This window comes from Colletotrichum graminicola (genome assembly GCF_000149035.1).
Source record: "Colletotrichum graminicola M1.001 genomic scaffold supercont1.24, whole genome shotgun sequence".
Taxonomy (NCBI): Eukaryota; Fungi; Ascomycota; class Sordariomycetes; order Glomerellales; family Glomerellaceae; genus Colletotrichum; species Colletotrichum graminicola.
Window position 1 is genome coordinate 594162 of NW_007361028.1, and position 23784 is coordinate 617945.

Here is a 23784-nt window from a genome sequence, read left to right on the forward strand (position 1 = left end):
ATGCAAGATCGTTTAGTCCCAGGAGAACATACGGGTTATGCCCCACTTGAAGGGTCTTGTGTAACTTATGGCATGACCATCAGTTCAGATCGGGGTCGAAAGCAGTCTACGCCACACCGCAATGGGGTAGTAACCGAGCCTAGAATCGCTTCTTACCGACAACACGTCAAGTACACACTCAGTACTCGCGTCGCCTTAAACTTCATGAACGCACCCAGAGGGGGGGGGGGGTGGAAAGGAAGGAGGAGGGGCGAATTGTGCTCCTTCCTTTTCCCGTGTGGTGGTTGTGGTGTCAGGCCACTGCGGGACAAAAAAGGATGGGATTTTGCTAGGCTGGAAGGGGAATAACACAAGTCAATGAATGATGCAGAAGGCGGAGGGGAATGGCCTGGGCCAGCGGACGTGGGTACTTTGGACTTGGACCCTGAAAAACTTGGCCGACGACGGAAAGAAGAAAGAGGCCGCAGCCAATGGGGATGGGGATGGATGCAGCAGGCACGGAAGGAGACAAGGGAAGGAGAGAGAAGGAAAGGGACAGCTAGACCAACAAGAATCAGTCGATGCGTTATGTACTGTGTCAGAAACTGTGTACATTGGTACTCTTCCACGTTGCACCAGACACAGAGGTACCGTATGCTTCCGAGTTTGCCCTCTAATAGCTCCAATAATCTGAACTCTCGGAGAGGAACGTTTGGAGGCAACAATCAACGATGCACCGAATGCTCAACCATAGGGACAGCATGCTGATACTGTGCTAAATACAATACTTGTACCTTGTACTCCGTACAATCCACTACCTAGGTAGTTATCTAGCCCTAGGTACTTTCGTACTGATACTACTTGTATCATGATGAAATGTTAAAATAAAACGAGCGAGAAGGAAGGAATAATGCAGAAGATACAGACAGACAGGAAAGAAAGGAGAAGAACTCTAGAGAAAACGGGACAGGGAAGAACCACCCAGGCCAGAAGCTACACTAAACAGACACAAGCAAATATTTCGTTTTCGTCTCCAGCTGCAGGTGCGGTGTCGTGTCAGAGTCCTCGGCTACGCTACCGTCAGACCCTTATGTAAGCCAGTCCGGTTCCTACCACCGATCGCAATGTCCGCCACTGGTGCACTTCACGATACTGCATCTCCGGAGTTCCCACTCCTGCTCTCCGGCGAATCATGTAACATGGTTCGCCAGTCTCCCTTTGCTCCAACTTTAGCACTAGGTATGGCAACCTCGTCGGTTTATTTGACTTTATGTCTTATGCCTCATTGGCCCCTCAACTACCCGAAAACTTTTCCCGGCTCTTTTTGCCTCCACCCGCCGCCGGGCGCGGGCGTTGGCATGCCGGAAATGCAAACCGACCCTCGCCCTATGCATGTTCTGTCTCGCCCTGCGTGTCCGTGATCGACATCACTAAATCTATAGCTCGTCTCGCTCCCATTCACCCTCTTCCGTTGTCTTTACGCAGCTCCACGACTCCCTGTCATCTTTATCGCCACCGTCGAACCTAATTGCCGACGGGTACGCGCAGAGCGGCCTCGTCGGCGCCTCGCTCTCGTTGCCCCCGTTGAGCTTGAACCCGTCCAGCACCGCTGGTGCCTTGCCCTCCTCCACCCACGACCGCAGCGTCTCGAGCCCCCTGAGCGGGTAGTAACTGCCGTTGAGCCCATAGCAGTGGAATACCCCGGGCGCTTCGAAGTGCCGGTAGTACCCGGCCGCCCCGGCGTCCCCCGCGAGCACCCGGTCGTAGTAGTTCCGCGTCGACCGCATCGTCACGCACTCGTCCCAGAGACCGTGCCAGCTGATCATCTTGCCGCCCAGCCGCTGAAACTCCGATAGGTCCGCGTCGTCAGCCCCCATGATGGCGTCGTACTCCCTGCGGCTGGTTGCGAACGCCGCCTCGAGGTCCCCGATGCTCATCTCCGTCACCTCGTAGCCCCGGTCCTTGCGCACGAAGTTGCGGATCCACTCCGCCGCCATCGGGAACGGGCGCCCCACGCACCCTCTCCCCGGCACGCTGCAGTTGGTGTTGCCCAGCCCGAAGCGGCCCGTGAACGGCGCGCCCACGGGATACCCCTTGGCCAGCCACAGAGGCTTGCCGTTCGCGCCGTGCGGGCCCCGCCAGATCTCTCGCGCGATCTCGGCCATCTCCGCCGACATGGCCATTTTCATCGTTCCGCAGTCGAGCTCCCGGCCAATGGCGTCGGCGGGGTCGAAGGCGCACTTGTCGGGGTCCGCGATGACGCCGTCCTTGACCCCGTCTAGCTCGTCGCAGGCGTCGATGGCGAACTGGCTCATATAGATGAGCTCGCACACGTGCGGGTAAAACTTCTTCTGGTTCATCACGAACTGTGGCCAGTACGTGCTCATGATTAGGCTTGGCTGGTTGATGGCCGGCGCCCCGGCGTAGATGCCATTGTAGTCACCCGGGTACCGCTGCGCTTCCATGAAGCCCTGCCTACCGCCCGTCGAGCACCCGTTCCAATACGAATACTTGGGCGCCCTCGAGTAGTACTGTTCCACGACGGACTTGGCGATGACCGTCATGTCATGCACCGAGACATGGGCAAAGTTGACCATCAGCCGCTCGTTGATCGTGCCGTCGTCCTTCAGCGCCCATGGTGCCTCCTGCCATGCCTTGTCGCTATGTCCGGCGTCTGTCGCGCCCGCTGGTACACTTCATCAGTCCTCGCCCTGGATGGAAAAAAAGAGATGATTTACTATGTACGCAGGGAGGGAAAGGGAACTGGGGGTTGGGCGGGTGAAAAGTCTGAAACCTACCTGCATAACCCCGCGCCAACGTCGCGACAACTTGCTCGCTGCCAAACTGCCCGGCCGAGTAGCCCCCGCCGCCGACACCCACGAACCGCTCGTTCCAGCTCTCCGCGGGCGGCAGCCACACCTGCACCCGCGTCGCGTCGTCAAAGCCCGTGTGGACGTACGTGACCGTGACGTTGCAGAAGCTGACGCCGCCCGACGACGGGATGGCTGCTCGGCCCTCGGGCGTCCTCGCGCTGTACTCCAAGTCCTTGACCTCATCCGCCGCAAAGCTGACAAGGTCAGCGCCCTCGAGCTCCACGGGGAATCTGAAGGCGTCGGGCGAGCACGGGTTCTGCGCGACCGCCCATGTCCAGTCTGCTAAGCGCAGCACCGCGAAGAGGGTCGAAAGGCGCTTCATGGTACGTGCAATGCCGGGTTTACGGTTTAGATCTTTTTCACGGGAGCGACTCCTTTGATTAAAATCAACATCAATGGTATCCTACAAAGACGCCTTGGAACAGGCGTCGAGGTTGTTAAATCCAATTCGGATTTTGCCAGTGGCCGGCGAGCGCCTGGAGGTATGCGGATGCGCTGGCTTAACGTGCAAGTGGCGCCACGTGCTCAGACTTCGACTATAACACAGGGCAGGACACCGTCGGATTGATGCGTGTCGCAAAGACTTTTTTTTCCCTTCTCGGACGGGATCTCGGGGGCCGCCAAGGTCCCGCCGCATGAGAAACGGCGCGGGGACAACCATAGGCCTTGAATGCTTTTTTTTTGTTGGATTGCAGTGTCTTCGAAAGTCCGGCGACGGCCTCGACGGGCTGAGCTGCGAAGTAGATGCCATGGAGACCTTAATATGTGATGTGCTGGCAATGCGAACCAGCCGGATCTGGTTTTCATAACTTTCCCTACCCCGCAACCGTAAAGCTAGTCTCATGCGAACCGCCGTGCTGCTCTCTTCAATCTTAGACAAGTGGCAAATGGAAGTACTTCTGTCAGTTAAGTTCGAATCCTATCGGCGTCACATTTTCGGGTTGTTGGCCCAACTGTTTCTTTAGACAAACAGCGCAAGGCAGGCTAGAAGGGCTGAGTTGGCAAGCGCTAAAGAGGTAGCACATACCCGCGCCTCCATCATATGTGCGTGGCAGTCCGCCGTGTGGGGATCTAATGGTACTTTGATAGACCGCTGAGGTATATTTGCCTTTGATGATTGTTTCTGAGACTGGATCGAAGCGCGACGGGTAGAAAAAACTAGACTTGAGCCAAAGGAGGGAGGGAGACTTTACCTGAGAGTACCCAATGCAATGAGACGGGTAGCAGGTAGGTTGTGATTTGTCGTTCGCTTGCCACTCAGTCTACACTTCTGCCGCCGGCAAATGCAACCCGACATTTTAAACCGGACGATGGCCCGCATGAGCCGTCCAGTCCCATGCGGGCACTTTTGTATACCCCGGCCCGCCACAATTTCGACAAGTGTCAATGTTATCCGGCGGGTTTCTGTAAACTCCGAGCCCCCTCATGAGGGCGGAGAAGACGGCCACCGCGAGATGCGTGGAGCCCTTGGCCTTAAAGAGCCTGGCAATCCGACAGTCTCGCGGACCGAAGCCGTCCATTAATGCGTTGTCGTGCCCAGCCTTGGTATGGAACTTGGTTACCTGTTGACTATAGAGCTCCGGTACAACGTGTTATATGTTGAAAGCATGACTTGGATAGAGGCAGAGCATTTGGTCTTGGTTAGGTAGCGTGTGCTGATCCGTTAGCGCTGAGACAGTTGAACATTCTGTTTGAAAAACATGCATAACCGGCTTGGAAATTGAGTGAGACTGGACCTACAGAATGATTTTCTCTGCTGTGCTTGGGATACCTAGACCTAGCTGTCGATGTTGGATTCGCAAGAATTGTTTCTACTGATACGGAATTCGCCCCTTATGTATCGGTGCATGGGCTACTTTCGATACATCCCCTATTTTCATGCCGAATTCCCCTTCGGATGGAAACGTTATTTTCAAGAGGTGGCCCGTGACCTCGCCCTAATTTGGCCCCTTTTTCTTCTTAGGCAGGCTCGCGTTCAGCAGGAACCAAGCCTGCGGCATGTCAATTTTGACTGACACAGGACGGCCACGTCGGCGCAGACGCTGTCCACTGCTCCCACTAACCAATGCCTCGATTCCGTGCTGTATCACGTTCATTTCTCGATACCGTATTCGAGTGAATGTACTTGGTTGGCTATACAAATGCTCATGAATCTGAAAGGAGTGACAGATGAATCAAAAACCACACTCTCGTCCTGAAGCCTTCACACCCGATCGTCGATGGCGGCCGTCATACAATCGGCCAGCTTGCCTTTCTTATGAGTGTATGCTCTAGCACTCAACTCTGAAGGACCAGCATCCCTGCAGCGAGTGGCACTGGTGGGAGCTGAAGGCCCTGACCACGTTCCCGTCACAGTTTCCGCCCGGGTAGCATCGAACTATTCGGGCCAAGTTAGCCATGACTCCACACAAGGATCATTGCGGGGAGTACTCACTCTTGCAAGCGGTGTTGTGCTCGAGGATCCTCATGCCATGGTCGGTGCTGTACAACGGGTGGCAGGCGCCGCGGTTGTAATCACGTGCTGGGCCTTCCTGGCTGGAGCAGTTGGCCTTGCCGCTCTTCTTGAGCTTGAAGTCGGCGGCAGAGGCGGCGGAACCCAGGACGGCGCAGGCGGTGATGACAGTGGTGAAGATGTTGGAGATGAGCATTTTGAAAAGCGGAGTTAGTGATGTCTTTGGGGGGGCTGTCTGTTGATGGAGATGGTGAAGATGCGGATGCAGGCTGGTTGGAAAAGATAGATGGTCCTAAGAGGAAGGAATACAGGCATATTTATATTCGACTGAAGGGCTCTTCCTAGTATGTGTCCAAGTCCATCATCGACTGAGGGAGCACAATAGACATCATAGTGAGTCGACAAACATGACCTGGTAGTACTGGCTTCATGTGTCAAGATAGACAACTTTGAAATGCTTCAATTCGGTTGACGGATGTTGTCATCTTTGCAGAGCTGTGTGCCAGCCACTTAGCTATAGCTCGGCCAGTTGCAGAAGTGAGTAAACACATAAGCGCCAAGACGGCCTCGATTGGCCGTCTAGGGCAATCGAAGAAAGTCCTACCTGGCTAACGATCAAACAGTCAGCTTATTTTCTTGTCGGGCGTATTTTGTCTCTCGATGTTCCGCAAAAGTGAGAAATGGCAAACTAGCATCTATTGGGCGGTCAGGGTGATGATCTCTCTGACGAATCTTGCCATTGTGATTAGTTGTGAGAAAGAGAAGTAGGGGCTCAGATGGATGCTTAGCGACGAGGGTTGGTCTACACAGTTTGCCTAATACTTGATTGAGGCCTTGAATAGTGAAAATAATTAAAGCATGGCACAGAAGTATTTCGAAATGCCTTCAGCCGTGCCGGACTCAGACGAGAGAAGAGGAGAGATATGGACCGCTCGGCTATGGCAACATGGCTATTTTGGTGTGATACTCGTGACCCCCCTGTTGTTGCTGGCTCCACGGCTTCTTACCGCAGTCGTTCGTCCTGGTCTCACAGGAAGGAGCCTAATTTGTACGTTGGTTGTCCCTATGTAACAGTGCTGGTGTGAGACGATGGTTGTCCACGACTATCCATCAATCTCATCCTAGGACGCTGAATTGTTGCACGAGGTGAACTTCTCCAGCCAATACGATTCGGCTGACACATAGCTTCACCAAGCGATTTGGTAACCAAATGCAAGACTGCAAAGCTGCCCAACGATTTCAAAAAGATTCAACATGCAGCTGATTACCGTTCCACTCTGGGATATATGCTCTCATTTCACCATTCTAGGATAAGAGCTGATCTTAACGCGACAAGTGTCTCTTACAAGCCCCTTGCAAGCAGAGAGAGAAACCCCGTGGAGGAAGTGTTAAAGCTGCTGCGCGTAGATTGGTTGTTTCTGCAAAAGATCTTCCTATGATATGTCTGGGCCAGAAACAGCCAAGAGGCTAAGCGGATGCCGGCCCGCTGCGCCCCCCCCACATAAGCCCGACTACATATATTTGCCAAATTTGGATTGGTGTAGCGGGTTAACATCACGAGAAGGTTTGAAAAGATGTAGCAATCTACCTGACCATATGCTCACTGTCTTTGTGGTGCCAAGCAATATGATTGTATTGGCCAGCGGATGTCGGCGGCCTCGTCTTGGCTGCGCGCGTTGAGTAAATGCTGGGGAATTACACAGCATGTTCATGTCTTCAAACGTTGAACTCTTATTTCCGGAGATGGCAACGCTGACTTGTCCATTCTACGAAAATGAATTGTGCGGCTAGTCCTGTAAATCTTTGTAGCCTGGGTCCGTACATCTGCTGTTGTATAGCCTCGATTAGTCGCGAAATGATCTTAGTTCCATAGTGTCTGGGCAGTCATTCCATCAACTCTTCCGAGGGTACCTTGTTCCACCAGGTGGTATTCTTAACTTCTCGGACAGGATTGTTGGCCATTAAGATCTGTAGATGAAACTTGGCCTTCAAGTCCCAGTTCCGACCAGCGTCGTGCTTTCAGTCTTTGAATCCACCAGCGGCTTTTTTGGACTTGCGGTATCTTCTGTCGGTGTTATATATCTCATCCGTCTAGAGACCATATCCTGACCCTCACCAAAGCGAGCCGTCTTCACCAATCTTGAATTCTTATATCATGTTCCAGCAGAGTGATTACACAGATTGTTCTCCGCCGTCATTCTTGGTAGCCTCTCGTTCTGGCCATCCATGTTAAGCCCCGTCATCATCACTGGCTTGATCGCCTCTTCTGGCATCGTCATGGGCGAATATTGGCAAACTTTAATACTTCCTCTACCACTTCAAAGTCTACGGTTCTGGTAAATTGGACTTCAGCACCACGCCCTGGTGCGAAGTGAAAGAGTAAGATACTCAAGCAGCGCGTGCGTAACGAAACCAATGGAACAGGAGATGAACAACACAAGCAAAGATGTGTAGATGCGTAGATAGTCTATTAAAGCTAGCTCCTCGAGGGTGAAGTCCTCAAGAGAGTTTGGCTATATACTCGTGTGGTGAGTGAACATGCACGTGTCTACGGTATCGAGACTATCTACCTACATGAGACTTCTGACACTACACTTGTGACAGCGGGCTGACAATTGATCTGCTTTTTAACAAGCTTAGTATATTTTCTCATAGCTGCTGCTGCATGAGAGGCTACTAGATTTCCTAATCATATTACAGTAGAACCTCGATCACTGCGGCTTAATGAAAATTTGGTTCTTGGTGGGGTTGGTAACATGGGGAAAGAAGTTTGAACGACTGAAACACGATGGCTTTTTTACCAAGAAGGCCCTTTGATTCTACAGACTTGGATCTACCAGTTAATTGTGTGTTGCTCTAAGAGGATCCACTATGTCGTCGACTTCTGTTGGTGCCTTGGATGAATTTTTGGTGGTTTTCAAACAAACACCAACGTAATAAACAGGTAGTTCTTCAATGGCTTGAATCTCATGCAGCTTGTGGTGCTGGTTATGCCCAAGTGGCCCGGGTCTATTTGCAGCCTAGTATGATGGCAATCATCTCAAGACGCACTTTAGAACGTTTGAGTCAACGATACTGCTGGCACTACAGGGTTATTAGCCTAGGTCGAAAGCGTGAGGAATAGTTGAGTTATGGTGGCTATTTTCAACTACCCGAAAGGAAGAAATGAAGCTATCGCGGGTGGCCGTGTTGAGTGGGGTATCCACTGCCCCAGTGGATAACGTGGGTGGTGATGGGCCGTATCGGAGACAAGCCCCACTATCGGCGATTGCCGGCGATGTCCGCCATCGCAACAGATGTTGTCAGGCCCATAACGGGCTGTGCCTGTATTAGTTTCTTTCTCCATATGTAATGGCCGTCTATATGTGTCCATATTCCCCGAAAGCAGAGATCGTGATATAGTTCTGGCTCGTGCGGCGCCACACCTTCTATAGAGCAGTTACGGATGCGCAGGCTCATGAAACGACTTGCGTCAGCCTCAGGATGCACTTGCATGATTCACAAGATATCGATATCCCGACTTTCTGGCAGACAAATAATTGGCCGAATCAGAAGATAGACAGCCCTGGCCGTTATGCTGAACAAGGCTTGTTCCGGCAAGGCCTAGGATGCAGGCAAAGGATCCAGACTATTCAAGGCCAGCCTCTCTCGAAGTTGTTGCGCAATGCGACCTTCAGCAGGTCACGCCTACCCTGCCCCTCGTCGTAAGATTGAGGGATCTTGCAAACAGCTGATGTGTCCTTTCCACTGGCCGTCCAATCAGATACAGAGTCATTTACGTCTGCAAGCCAATCTTAACGATACTTTGGTAATGCGAGCTTGGATATCCGGAACAGTGGGGGTGGGCCGGGGCCGGGGCCGGGAGGGGATGCTGGCGTGGGGTGCTGGATTTGAAGACATAGCCCGGACCGTCGCCGGAGATATTATGAAGCATTTTCAGCAGAAACTTTTAGTGCAGTACGCAGCTTGGAAGAATCGCTTGACGGAAGATATCTCCAGAGAACTCGGCGGTGTCATGACATCTGCTCAAGTGCTGTGTCAGCCTAGGCGGACCGGACAATCTTAAAGGCCAAGGGCCTGGGCATCGACGTGGAACCACACCTGACAGGTGCAAATTCGAGTCTTGGCATCAACCTGAAGCTTCCCCATGAACGCGAAGCTGTCGCATCCTCGGGTTTTATCATAAGTAATCATCTCAGCCCAGGGCCAAGACCGGTAATCTGGCGTGCCACAGAACGCGGCTTGAATGCATGCAGGCCGTTTCGGCTCCAGTTGCAAGGGAGCTATATGATGGATGGCAGGGACTTGCGGCCAACTTGGGATGGTGAGATCCTATCGTCTAATGTATTCGCTATCGCTGCTGGACGGGCTACGCAGGGCAGCCGGCGCTACGTCCTCCATGAGGCAGGGGGGGCTGTGCAACCTCCCTACTTGTTTCAGGAGACTGAAACCATGACCCTCGGCGAAATCGCCTCAGAATGGACTCACTCCAAGCTCGAATCACCAAACAGGTCGTAAGACCACGGCATTTAGGTGGTGTTGTTCTCTTCAAACCCCCAAAGACGAGGCCCGCGCGCCCTGAGGACGCAAAGGGCACGCACTCAGATACAGCATGCCTCGACAGGTGTTGACAGCAGCCTCGCCCAGCTTGTTGGAGTCGGTGGTCTCGGATCGGTCAGCGATGGTTCGCAGATCCGCAAATCAGAGTAAGAAATTCGCATATATCGTGTGCCAGATACAGATAGGCAGTGGACTCCCCAGCTCGGCCCAGCCCGTCTAAGGGTGGCCGCCCGACACTACCTTACTTGTTGGGGCCATCTCTCTGAGGCTTGGTAACGCAATTCGTCGTTATCTCCCCTTCCCCCCTTTTGAAACCGAAATGAGATGGCATGATCCGATTCCCAAGCCCACGTGTATGGAAAATGGCCATACGGACCCAGACGCGCGCTTCGAATTTCTTGGCTCCCTTACCCCGTCGTCGCGCCCGCTCCTGATGCAATGCGGGATGGCGAGACCCCACTGGCCCAGTCGAATTTTCTTGATATACAGCACTCAGAACCACACTTTGTCTAAAGTACTCCCTCTGGCCCAGCGTCGTGACTGTTGATCCCGGTGATCGTAGAACATCTCTGTCCTTTTTCCACTTCGTTCTATCATCATCGCCATTTGGCGCACTCGTCCCATATCATCGTTAATAATGCCTGTTATCGATACGCGGCTTATCCAGGAGGGAGTGGTGGAGGTTGGCCACCAGTTAATGAAGAGAAGCGTTGACCATACCGTGCTGGAGGCATTGGCTGTCGGTAAGTTTGGTCGTGCTAGCTATGCGGTTGATTGAGTTCGGTTTCCGCTAATATGTGCTTTGTAGTGGGGACGTCTATTTTCGGAGTGGGTGGATTTATCTATTGGATTAACCACCGGTAGATGCTCAGGCTCCGCGAATGATAATAGGTAAGAACAGACAAAGATGGATGAAAAAGCAGGTCTATGACATAAAGCTGACCCTCGGTCTGATTCGTAGGCGATCCGCTACCGAGCTCTCCTGCGTCCAGAGCACACCTAAGAAGATCCCGACGTTGGCCTCCATGTGTTTCTAACACACGAGCACAAGATAATGGTGCAGGACACCAAGCATTACAAATCCGCTGCTGAGCATAACGGTCCAGCTCTCTACACCTGATGTTGCTACACGCGCCGCAGCCACCTAACTATTACTACACTCGCCTTTTCGAACCCAGAGCGCAAATCCAAGGGACTCGCCCGCATCGGACGAAACGGCCATCAAAAAGTTTTTGGTTTTAATACTGCAGTCGCCTCACACGACTCATGTTCCATATTAGAAGCGTTCTTTCACATTTGATACCCCCCAATTCCATTAGAAGCATACATAGTGGGAAGCAGCAGCAACTGACCCCGAATGTTGAGAGATGAAGACAAATGGTGAAAAATGTCGTTCCCGGTCGATCTTGATTGAGCCTGCAAACTTTCAGAATAGAGGCGAGTCGGATAATTTAGACTTTTAACCATTAAATAAACTCTCCCGAGTCTTTCAACTTCGAAGATCTTTCTCGTCAGGTTGCTCGTGTTTTCAGTACTATGTCATTCAGGGACACTGGTATTGATACTTGGTGTTGTTCCATGAATATTCTGCTTTGGTAACTGTGTTGTGCAGGCGTATTTCGTGATTTGTTAATATGCATGGATATGTCTGGCAATTTTGGATGAGAGACCTTCATCAGGTTCTCGTTACTTTCATGCTGGTACGTTTCACCAGAAGCCATGCCCACGCCCCAACAATTCACAGATAGCTGACACTCTTCTTATGAAGGTTGCAGCAACCACTATATACTCAATTTGTTTCTACATGGGGCCGCATGATATGGTAAGGTCCAAAACTTCTGTTGAAAACTCTCTAGGGGGTCTCATCGTGCCTCAGTGGCTCGAGCCCTTCATGTCTGCGCCAATTGATCTTTCCTTATTGACGATATTGGCGATTGTCAGCACTTTCTTCTAGATCAAACAGTTCAGACAGAGACTATCGTTCGAGATTCCGCTATCATTGTTCAGCTTCCTAGGACGAACTGTCGACCTCCAAGGAGATGTGCCACGAGATATATAAGCATTATTTACTGTCCCATCGTTGCCTTCTCGTCTATTTATTGCCATAAATATATCCCGGTGTAGATCCAAAGGTTCCGGATCACAAGCAAAAAATTTAAAAGCGCGGAATGAGTTAGATGGGCGCAGAGCATTGGCAAAGGCGGATCGTAAGCGCATAGTGGCTTTTGGTCTAGTAGGGCACGTAGTCTTATAATCGCGAGTTTCTGATATTTCAAAACAAAAACAGCGCCGAAAGATCACGCTCAGATTGGGCTCCCTTCCAGCATGTACAAGAACTGATGGCTCCTAATGTACAAACTCGTGAATTAAAGAAAACAGATCCTCTTACACCTCATTAATGAAATAACGAGCCTGATTGATACCAGATACATCTGCAATATAACGAAGGCGACCCCTTAGATATCGTCTCTGCCTCGGCGTAGCGTAATCGCTCTTGATTGCTATAGCAATGGGCCACATCACGATGAGCCCAGCTTCTCCTTTGAGTGGGTCATCTGGCTTGGTCAAGCCGCAAGGGAACTGGGAGACGACGACGCCGTATGCGTTCCAGTTGCAAAAGTATGGGACCCCAGAGACAATGTCGTGGACACAGTCAGTTGACAATCGAGCCAGTGTTTCGTAGTCATCCAGGACCCCCAATTCCTCCTTTCCAGCCGAAGCCAGCCATGAGCTGCAGCGCATCATTGTCGAAATGAGGTTTAGGTGGAAACACCACGAAATTATATGAAGGACGGCCACAGGGAGGTTGTAGAATTTGTAGACTGGGCCTTCGAATGTTGGCTCCGTGTCGAGCTCCTCGTCAGTTCGATCGAACACCCATTCTGCAACCTCGACTTTCCACAGTGGATTTATATTGTCTTTGAGCTGGCGGAACTCGTTCTCTAGTTTTCGGCATTTGCCTAGTAATTCGACCATCTCGTCGATAGCCTCGGGCCCTGGGTGACGTGCTTTGGCTATAAGGGAGTCGACGCATTGCTGGAGCCGGGTGTAATAAATGTTCATATCGGCTGTCTCGCGATTTACGCGTTGACTCGTCTCGTTATGCAACAGCCATGAATACTCAGACATCTCTGTTCCTTTGAATAGATTCTGTATCAGGATACACTGATTGCGGGTCAAGGCGAACATTTCCCGGCCTTCGTCTGTCTCAAGGCACTTTTGGCCGCGCATTCGAATTATTTTGGCAGCGCCTTTGACATGGCTCATGTATTCTTTCATCGAATCCTTGGACATCAAGGTCTGCTGGTGTTAGCCTATTGTAAGCGCTGCCAAAAATGCGATGCTCACCTCGTAAAAAGCGAGCATGAGAACTGCACCGAGTGTTTGGTCGTTTTCCACCTCTATTGGGTCTGCGATTGCTCGTCTCACTGCTCTCAGAGCATTGACGTGATGTTCCTGAGCCCGTACTAGAGCGGGTCCTCTCATGCCTTTGGCCTGCTGCATCGCCAAGCATGCCATAGATGTTGCCTTGAATGCCAGCGAGAGGCATACAGAAATATCTCCACGTCTAAAATAGCGTGGCAGGAAACTGTAGTAGCCACGCGCCGTCGATGTCATGGCCACATTGACGAATTGGGATAGAAAGAGACAGGAGGCCTGCTCGTCGAGTGGATTCATCAGACCACCAGGGACATTTTTGAAGCATTCGGCCAAGTCGCTTTCCTGATCGCCAATTCTGAAAGGTGCCGAGTTTCGCCTTCGGGGACCCGATAGTGTGTTGTCAAAACAATCTCCGGATGATCCGGATTCAGGCGATATCGAAAGATCCGTCGAGTGAGGGGTATGATATGAGGTGGTCTGCCTCAATCTCTTGAGCCTTTCTGCAGACGTCTTCGCCTGGTCTCGACCAACAGGCCCGTATCCTGGGCAGTGTCTTTTCGATTTGGTACATCTCATGCAGAACGGCTTGGCCTCGTCACATTTCACCTTCCGTATTCTGCACAACTTGCAGCCACTGGATGCCCTGCCTGTATATACCATGGTTCCAATATACTGTGATTGTAACAATGGGTTGTGCGAATAAAGTGTGAATATAAATAGATGGCAGAGCTGGATTGAGACTGGGAGTGGATTCCAGGAACGATAAACATGGAGATAAGGCCTTATCACTGGCTCCAACAAGTTTTAAAAGCTGTATCTGCTTGGAATTCATGAGAGGGGCTGGCAGGTATTAATCTAGAGGACTCAGACACAGACCGTAATGAGGGGTGAGTGTTTTATCAAGTCAGGTGATGTGAATCACCAGATCCAAATCCATCTAAAGACAACGCGCCTGCTAGTCAGAAGCGTGCCTTGACATGACGGGAAGAGGGATACCCGCTGGCTTAAGCACAAGTGTCCGAGGACGGCAGTGCATAATTTGGAGCTAGTGTCCCAGCTCAGAGTGGCATCTACATAGTACAACCCATTGCCACCTTTACATTTCATTCTGTGATGCTTAGAAACACATCGCGCATTGATGATTTCGATTGTTATGCTATGTTGTTCGTCGCGCGATTTGTGGCCCCAGCAAAAATGTCATCGAGGCAAACGACTCGAGACGTGCCTCTATGTTTCCGGGCCGTAATATCCCAGTCAACGCTTCCAGAGAGAACCGTGCACGCTGTCATTATGTGACAGGTTCAACTGCATTTAGGAGCGCATGTGCTCTTTGATCATTCTAACTAATCGGATTCGGATGGATGAAAAGTGAAAACGTTTCACAGTTTCCAAAGCAGCTAGCCTTACGCCCTTTCATGGCCTCATTCTCGACCGAGCGTCCTGGGGTTGTTTCGTTTCAAAGAGACGATGACATATTTGAAAGAATCTAAAATATCAAGAGTGCACGAGAGTCAACTCATCCGTCTCGTTCGACGACAAGCTTCTTGTGGGTTGGAGGATGTCTCTCTGCAAAAGCCGCGCTGAACGGGATTGCAGCAGATCAAAGAGACTTCCAGAGGATAGCCCTTAAATCTTCACGAATCGAAACTGAACAAACATTAAGGTGACCACATGGTAACGGAAGATGGATTTAATGTTACTGAGCCTTTGCACAAGCATGTAAGATTCTCTGGGTATAATGTGTGGATAAAGATTTGTAAAATGTAGCTATATGCATAGCACATCTGCAGATTCATTCAGTTCGGTCAATGACAGTGATCATTCCACGAAATTTCAGACTATCCTGAGACGCACTGGTGCCTGGGGTGGCAGCTGCAGAACTTGCATTCCTGGCCAAAGACACATCATGAACCAGTCAGCTGCACGTGCGCAGATCTATTACTCGTTAATTATTAATAAAAGTCATCGTTCAGACCATGCAGGTTGAAAAGTCAGTGCTTTGCTTGCTGTGCAGCTACCAAGGCACGAGCATTTTGTCAGCCAATATCACCAGACACTGGAATCTGGTATACCCGTGTCTAGTGTGTTTCACATTTGAACAATAGTATGATCTCTAGTGTGCAAATCGATTCTCTCATATGGATTTCTAATATTTTCAGTTGCATTATCTTCGGTCCTGGCTCTTGGTAGATGCAGGTAAGATCCACCATTAAGAATACGATAACAAATGGTCAATTATAATGAAGAATACTATGCATTTTGTTTCATCCTTTGGATGAAGCCTTTGGACTTCTTCCAGTCGTGGAACTCATTTGCCAGTTAGGGGTGTGCGAGTCGCCCAAGCAAGCGCCTACATCATGTTGTATACACGTCAGAGCTTTTTGGATTTTAAAAAAGCAGACGTAACACGGCTGATAATGAAACAGACATCCGAAGGATTATAAAGAATTCCTTTCCGTGTCACTCTGGTTTGTCATTTGTCATATTTATCAAGATACATTTCATTAGGGTTCTAGATTTATCAGATGAGTTAAGACACAGACCTGTTCCATCGCCCTACGCCATGTTCTTGAGTGTCGAAATGCTTACTCCCTGGAGTAACTGCAACCTCGGCTTGACCATAGTAAACCCGCTGGTCGCGTAAGAAAGCCGTTGAAACACAACATCTCTGGCCGTCCTTCTAGCAAAGTGGTGCCTCGGTTGAATTTTCGTGTCTATTAGTGGCAATAACTTTGGATAGTCCGGGTAGGCTTCATTTTAGTTTACACTGAATCCGCCTTGTACGCCACTAACACGCGCCAAGCTGAACGATTCACAAGCCTATACTCTCCTGATGTTATACTCTGCCCCTAGTGTCGCAACCTTGGGACTCAAGGCTTCAAATTCAAGTATTTTATGAAATTAGTCTTTACCGAGAATGGGGCACGAAAAGAAGGAAGAAGGTTTGCTTACATGATCTAGCGGCCATGCTGTGAAGCGTTTAGTGCTGGGTTTGAACCGAGTTGATGACCAAGGTCTGCTAGTTTATACCATGAATCTTCGAGGCACTATATCTCAAGTACCAGCCCTTGGCTATGACAGTTTTTCAGCTGGCAGACTGACAAACAATGTTGCTAGTCAGATCCTCGTTGCAGACTCAGCGCTAGTAAGAGCCGATAAGCTTGGATCCGCTCTTGTTATCAAGACCCCCAACCTACTGTCAGTGTTTACCTGCAGTGAACATAACACGCGGCGACTACAAGCTCTCTCAACGATTTATGCTCTTTCGCGTTTCCGATACTATCGTTTCTAATACAATTGTAAATTTCAGGCAATGGGAACCGATGACAGGGGTGGGCAGGGGCTCGAAAGTTTATACCAACGAGGCGTGGGCGTTCCTTTCGTGATGGCCAGCTTATTGTCACCATCAAACCTACCTCAGACCTCTGCCCGGCTTGGAATCTATCTATGTGATCGCTCTCACCGTAATGTATGTCCGTAGTCCAGCAATGACGGCATGTGATTTAATACACAGCCCCTAAATCAATACTAACTTTGGCATGATGGGGGCGCCATGTTTGAACTCTACTAAGTAACAGGGCGTACAAAGATGCTGTTTTTTTTATTGTTCTACTAAAGTTCCTTAACCAGATAGAAACTTGGTAGAGATAGTGACACGTAGCCAGCAAGGGATATGGAACGGAGAGTCTCAAGAATTTGATTACGAAAAGAGTAACTACTACTAAACTACGCAAATGTATTTTCAGGCTAACTTACTAGTACTTATAACATATGAAACCTTGGATAATAAGAATACACGATACGTTCTAAGGAGATTATAACTAAGATACTGTAATTCTTAGCAAATTTATCTCCTTAACCCGTTGTAGCTACCGCTTGGTGTGTCTATGGAACCATGCTGCTTTATTATGAAACAAGAAAACTTGATTTATTGCGACAATGCTAAGGAAATTTGGCACAACTACCTCTTGAAGAAGACAAAACTAGTTTGACTAAAGAACCCCAACTCGTCCTTCACAGCATATTTGTGCTGTCTCGCGGTTATATCTATCGGAATAGAAGTAGAAGAAGCTGTTCCTATATGATTAATCCCGTATCCTTTCTTCTGTCTCGACGCAAAAGTATTTTGGTTTACGAGGTCCATCGACGTTCTACGGTCTACAATAACTGAAGAGATTAATCCACTTCTGACCTTGACTGCTCAAAGTAACTATCACGAGTTGGAGCACACAGCAGGGCATGTATGGACTCGGGTCTAAAAGGCTTAATTGAATGTAAGTGAAGGTAACGAAAGAGAGGTCCTATATATAGGGAACGAATGTGAAACACCACGTGATATAGCACCTGACAGTGCTGTTACATATGATGGAAATGCATGAAGCTATCGTGACAGTAACTACCTAGATATTGTATCAATAAAACTACGCCGGCTCTCTGTGCGATATCTATCCTTCTAAGAATTCCTGGTTATGAACGTTGTATCGCACTTTCTATTTTTATTAAAGCAGGCAGTTTTATGTAGATGATAACACATGACAACTTGGGAGGCTAGATTTGGGAAACCTAGTTAATAAGTAAGACCTTAATTGTACGTAGCCTTAGGACCCCCAGAAGTCAGCCATGTGTGACTTATGAGTAGAACTGAATGGAGAGAATAAAACCTTCCTCTACACTCCCCTGGTTGTTCTGGATCCCATGTTCGCGTAGCTCGCCCTGCAGTTCATTAGGAAGCATGTACGGACTACACTCATTCGATATAGCCACTCACTCCCCAGGCTGAATATAATTTCCAGTCGCTGCCCAACCTGATAAGATCAAGTTACAAGAAGAGTCACATTTCATCAAGTAACGCGCGACTAGCCGGGGACTATACTAGATAACTCCGGGAGGACTCCGGGATTGGGAAAACCAAGATATCTCTAACGCTAGAACGATCGAGATTCCGTTAGTGACCGAGATGCTCCCGCTATATTGTACGATTGCAGCTATTCTACTGTCACAAAATATGGTCTGACAGGGCCAAAATGCCCATATTGGCGGCTTTTCGGAGGTACGTTGCCTTGCGCCTGTGCCACCTCCCTCAAAGTGCACAGCCTACGAGAGCACGCCTAACTGCAATACGTGCCGGCCTGGTCATTAAAAACTTTGGCCCCGTCCTATTCAGCGAGAATTCCTTCTCGGCCCCTTCATAAACTACTCGTTGCCACGATTTGGTTGCCACGAGATGTTTCTCAAACTCTCAGGGCTAGTCGACCTTTTATCAGACGCCATTTTACTAGGGCGTGACTTGGCTGAATGGAGTCGGTTTGCATGAAGTTGACCAATCACATTAGCGTATCGAGTAGTTGAGCAAGGGTCCTATAACTTCGGCCTCAAATGAGGGTATCTTGATACAAATGCCGAGATGGGCTCGTTCAAAGTCGACACCTTTGTCTCCGCTGAAAATTTTTCTCATCAGTTGTCGACGCGCGATTTTCTTACTGTAGTACGTGCCAGCGGTTGGGCGCTGTAACTTGCAGTGGTCATCTAGCTGCGCCTCGTTGAGATGACGCTTGGCACTACCCTAGGTTGCGAGTATATTTCTCAATGTACCACAGACATATCACAGAATCACCGGTTCCCAGGCATGAAAGCCGTGGGAAGAAAAATGACAATTTGACTCCAAGATATTCTACGTCACGTTGCAGTGGCAGTGCAATTTAGGCGGGCAGTGTTCGACAATTATGGGTCTTGGCGTTCACCTCGCGTGCCTCGTATCTCGCACAATCATGTACCACCGGAGCGACGCGATATGGAATTGCCGCTGCGCAAGGAGGCCGCCTATCCCAACTCCGAATCAACAACCAGCACTCAGACCTCCCGTGCCGGCTCCCTCGCAGCGGAACTTTCCTCTACGTTGTCCACTTATTCCAGCCCAGTTCCCCTATCTGAAGAAGGCGCTTGGGCGGCTGATAGCGAAGTGTCCGCCAAGGCATACTTGGCGCTCTTCTCCTCATGCAGCGCGGTCCATACGAATTTTTGCATGCTGCGCATGAAGAGGAGAGATCCATATCCTCGAGCGTGAGACCCGCGGGGCGGGCGACAGTGTCAGCCACAGGTGACGCAAAGATATGTGGCTGGGGGAAGTTCCGGGGATGGTTTGTACATGTCTTTGGTCTCGGACACAAAGAAGAAAGCCCGGGTACCCATCATAACCATGAGGGTCCCGAAAAGATTATAGGCCGTAAGACCCCACCCCACATAACGGGCCACCCCCCTCAACGGGCCACGTATCAACATTGGCATTTTACCCCTCATTTTTCATTACCAGAGAATAACAGCCTTTTTTAAACTAAAATATCCTAACAACTAAAAATCTAAATAATTCTTTTAAAAATACTAAATGCATTAGCATGTCTAGTTATACCCCTAAGGCGTTACAGCAAGCAATTAATAAAGTCCTTAAAGGTAGCAGCCACTATAAAGCAGCTTAGTAATAGGGTATACTATAGGCTACACTATAGTAGCGCCTTAACAGTGCTATATTACAGCAAGAGGCTAAAGTAGATTATTAAAGGCTTAGTGCTATTTAAGAATAACGCCTTACTAACTAGGTAATAGCCTAAAATGCCCTTAGCTTTACACTAAGTTATTTATAAGTTAGAGAAATAGCCTAATAAATCCTTAAGGCTAGGGGAGATAACTACCTACTAGGTAGGAAATAAATAAATAGATTCTAAAAAAGAAATCTAGTAGTAAAGACTTTAAGGGCTAGAAAGATTAGCTCTAAGAGGATTAAGTACGTTACTAAGGAGAGGATTAAGAAGCTTTTTTACTTACTTATTAACACAGCCTTCCTAGCAGCTATTACAGTTCTAACAGGATAAAGCTAGGCTGTAGTAGTGTTATAAAGTAATATAGTGTAAAAGTAAAGCGTAATAATAGAGCAGTAAAGCAAGATAAATAATAATAAGGAGCTAAATAAATAACATAAGATAAGATAGGTAATAAATAGTAAGTATATTTATAGTTAACCCTCCTTTTATAAAGGGTTACTTACTAAAAGGATATATACTTAAGGTATATATAACGTATTATATATATATTAGGTATTTAGTCCTTACTATTTATTTATCTCCTAACTATAGGCACTTACTACTTTATCTTATAATAAGTGCCCCCCCTTAAAAAGACCTTATCTTCTTTTACTAAATACTTTAAGAGCTAATTAAGAAAGTAATATTTACTATTTTTTATTTTCTTTATATTATAGCCTTATACCTTAGGGTTATTTATTTATATTCTAACCTTACTATTTACTTATTATTATTATTACCTAAGTTAATAGCCCTAGCCTAGCGCTTTTTTCTTTATAGGCCTATAAGGCTACTAAGTTCTTCTACTAGGTAGGGTTACTTATTACTTTTACTGCTTAAGCTTATATTACTAATAACGCTTTAGGTAGTAGTATGTGTCTCCTACTAGAGGTAGAGTGTCTTTATAAGTAAGGTAACCTAATCCTATAACTATTTAAAATCTCTAGCCTTAAACTTATTAAAGGCATTAAGATTATCTACCTTATAGTTAAGGTTATTAACCTTATTTTTAATAATATTAATTTATTTCTTAATATTATTATTTTAGGCTACTTACTAGTAAATCTTTTTAGCCCTAGCGTATAAGCTTTTTCTAATAGCCTTATTAATATTACCTTATACTACTATAGCTGCCTTAGCCTTATTAATAGCTATTACTAAGGTAGTAGTATTCTTTATATTCTTATAAATTAACTTAGTGTACTTATTAACTTTAGTAGTAAGGTTAGTAACTTAGTCTTTTAGCTAGTTAATTAGGCGTAATTAGCCCTTTATATAGTAAGTATACTAAATTTCTAATATAAAGATATAGTCTAGGCGCTAGATAAGTAAGAAAGTACTTATAACTTTAGAATTACTTTACTTAAGTTAGTATAAAAATATAAAGCTAATTAGTACTATATAACTAAGGAGTTCTTTAGACTATAGTTTACTTTTTTTATAATTAGTAAAGATAGTGTTTATAAGGGCTATAATTTACTATTAGAAGTACTTATTTAAGGTTAAAGAGGTATATAACTATTTAGTGTTAAAGCTTTATTAGCTTATATAGAAGCACTAGACCTAGACCTTAGTCTCCTTATATAGTATTTAGTTACTACTATTATAAAAGGCTTTATTAAGGTATATAATTACCTCCTCCTTAATAAGGATTATTAACTTTTTAGTAGTAGATATATTTTTATATAAAGTAGTAAGTGCTTTTACTTTAGCTACTATAGTAACCTTTTTTATTATTTTATTTTTAGCCTTCTTAATAACGCTTTATTTAATTAATAGCGTACTATCTTAATTAAGTATATTAAAGTATTACTTAATATATTTATAAAGCTTATTATACTTCTTTTATTACTTAACTATTTTTTATTATTAAATATATTTATTAGCCTCCTTAGTCTTATTATAAATACTATTTAGGAGTTTAATTTCCTTAGTTAGGACTTTAGATACCTTAAAGTTCTTACTACTTACCTTATTATTATTAAAGTTAAGGTTAAGATCTATATTACTAGTGTTATTATTACTATAGTTAGGGTCTTTTATAGTAGCCTTATTATTTTAGCCTTTCTTACTTATACTACTTATACTAGTGTTTAGTTAGTTATTACCTTAAGCTAAGGGATTAATAAAAGTAAAGCTAGGTCTTATAGCGCTACTACTATACTCCTTTATAAGCTACTAACTACTAGTAGTACTAGCCTAAGTAAGGTAGTTAATATACTTAGATATCTTATTATTATTAATATCCTTATTAATAAATTTATTAAAGTTAAAGGTGTCTTAGTTAAGGATATCCTTATATAGGTTAAAATTACTTATAAAGCTTTAGGTTTTTTTAATAGTATAATTATAAGATTATATATTATACTTATAATTAGCTTTAACTACTACTAGTATTATAAAAAGTAAAAGTAAATTATAATATAAAAGGTAGTAGTAGATTATAAAGAAAAGTAATAAGTTAGATAAGTAAAAAAATAGAAAAATAGTAGTTATAAATAGGTAGGTTAAAATATCTTCTAGCTATTAACTATAGGTATAAGTAAGGTAGGTGTAGTTACTTATTTTAAGTAAGTACTTTTTTTATTTTTTTTAGTTACTAATAACTTATAGTTATTTAAGTTTTTTTACTATACTACTATATAATTTAATAAAAGGAGCGTATTAGTATATTAAAGGCGTTATTTCTTCTTATTAAAAGAAAAATTAAAAATAAAAGTGTTATTAAGAATAATATTATAAGGCTAAGTATTACCTTACGTTATTAAGAAAAATTATAATAATTTAGGTAGTATTAGCGTATAGTTCTAAAGGAATTCCCCTAGCGCTAGCTTTTAGCCTTATTTCTTTATATACTTTACGCTTTAGTTAATAAGGTTATCCTTTTTATATTTATTTATAAGATTACTAGTATTTAGTATAAGATTCTTATAAGGCTTTTATATATTATCTACTAGTAAGTACCCCTTCTACTTAATAAGATACTTAACTAATAGCTAATTCTTCTTTTAGTTAATTCTTTATCTTATAATTTATTTAACTTTATACTCCTTTATACTATTAACCTTTACTAGCTCTAGTAGTTATTACTTCTTACTAAAGGGGTCTTTACCTAAAGGTGCTTTCTATAGCTATATAGTTAATACTACTAGGTATACCCTCTACTATAGCAGTAGGTTACGTTTATAGGCACTAGGCCTAACTATATAGGTAATATAGAAAGGTCCTACTTATTATAGTAACTACTTCTTCTTAGGCTTACTAAGAAAAAAGTAGCCTTTACTAAGTTAGAGGAATACCTTATTACTAATAGTAAAATCTATAGGGTAATAGTAATAGTTATATTACTTTTTTTATATTAATCCTACTACGTTAATTAAAGCTAAAGCTTTAGATTAGTAAGTCTAGTGTAGTACGTCTAGAGACTTTATTAGTAGCCCCTTAGTACTAATATATTTTAGTACTATTTATAAGTAAAATCTAAGGACTAGTTTATTTAGTAACTACCTTATTATAACTATAAGTAAGTTATTAAGTAAGTGTTATAGCGCTAGGAGTATATTAATCTATAGTATATTTAGGTTAGTATATATATAAAAGTAGATAGTAATCTTAACTATTTAGTTAGTCCTTTTACTTTAACTATTAGTCTAGAGGTAGTACGTTATAAAGATAAGTAGCTTTACTTTTAAGGCGTTAAATATTCCTACCTAAATAGCTAATATAAATTTAGGGTTATAATTACTAATAATAGCTATTAGTAGGCCTTAGTTATATATTATAAGAGTTTATAAAAGTACCTAGGCCTAATAGTAAGCCTTATACCTAGTGTGTCCTAAGATAAGTAATATCTTTTTACTAAACTTATAGGTTATAGTATAAAAGTAGTTAAACATAAAGTAATTAGGTAATACCTAGAAGCTACTTTATATAGGTACCTTAAGTATATCTATAATAAAGTCTA

The 23784-nt window shown here is 45.6% G+C and overlaps 4 protein-coding genes across 4 annotated transcripts; 1 reads left to right on the forward strand and 3 right to left on the reverse strand.

Annotated features, from left to right (window-relative positions):
- Positions 1-1415: 1415 nt before the first annotated feature.
- On the reverse strand, positions 1416-3174 carry GLRG_06502 (tannase and feruloyl esterase; the record flags this gene model as incomplete). Its single annotated transcript, XM_008097187.1, has 2 exons — positions 1416-2665; positions 2778-3174. 2 exons carry the CDS (start codon positions 3172-3174, stop codon positions 1416-1418), a joined length of 1647 nt encoding a protein of 548 aa, XP_008095378.1.
- A 1948-nt stretch (positions 3175-5122) lies between these two features.
- On the reverse strand, positions 5123-5500 carry GLRG_06503 (uncharacterized protein; the record flags this gene model as incomplete). The annotated part of the gene is made up of 2 exons (XM_008097188.1): positions 5123-5229; positions 5287-5500. 2 exons carry the CDS (start codon positions 5498-5500, stop codon positions 5123-5125), a joined length of 321 nt encoding a protein of 106 aa, XP_008095379.1.
- Positions 5501-10501: 5001 nt separating this feature from the next.
- On the forward strand, positions 10502-10867 carry GLRG_06504 (uncharacterized protein; the record flags this gene model as incomplete). Its single annotated transcript, XM_008097189.1, has 3 exons — positions 10502-10607; positions 10673-10692; positions 10826-10867. 3 exons carry the CDS (start codon positions 10502-10504, stop codon positions 10865-10867), a joined length of 168 nt encoding a protein of 55 aa, XP_008095380.1.
- Positions 10868-12249: 1382 nt separating this feature from the next.
- On the reverse strand, positions 12250-13383 carry GLRG_06505 (uncharacterized protein; the record flags this gene model as incomplete). The annotated part of the gene is made up of 2 exons (XM_008097190.1): positions 12250-13164; positions 13213-13383. 2 exons carry the CDS (start codon positions 13381-13383, stop codon positions 12250-12252), a joined length of 1086 nt encoding a protein of 361 aa, XP_008095381.1.
- Between the last annotated feature and the right edge of the window lie 10401 nt (positions 13384-23784).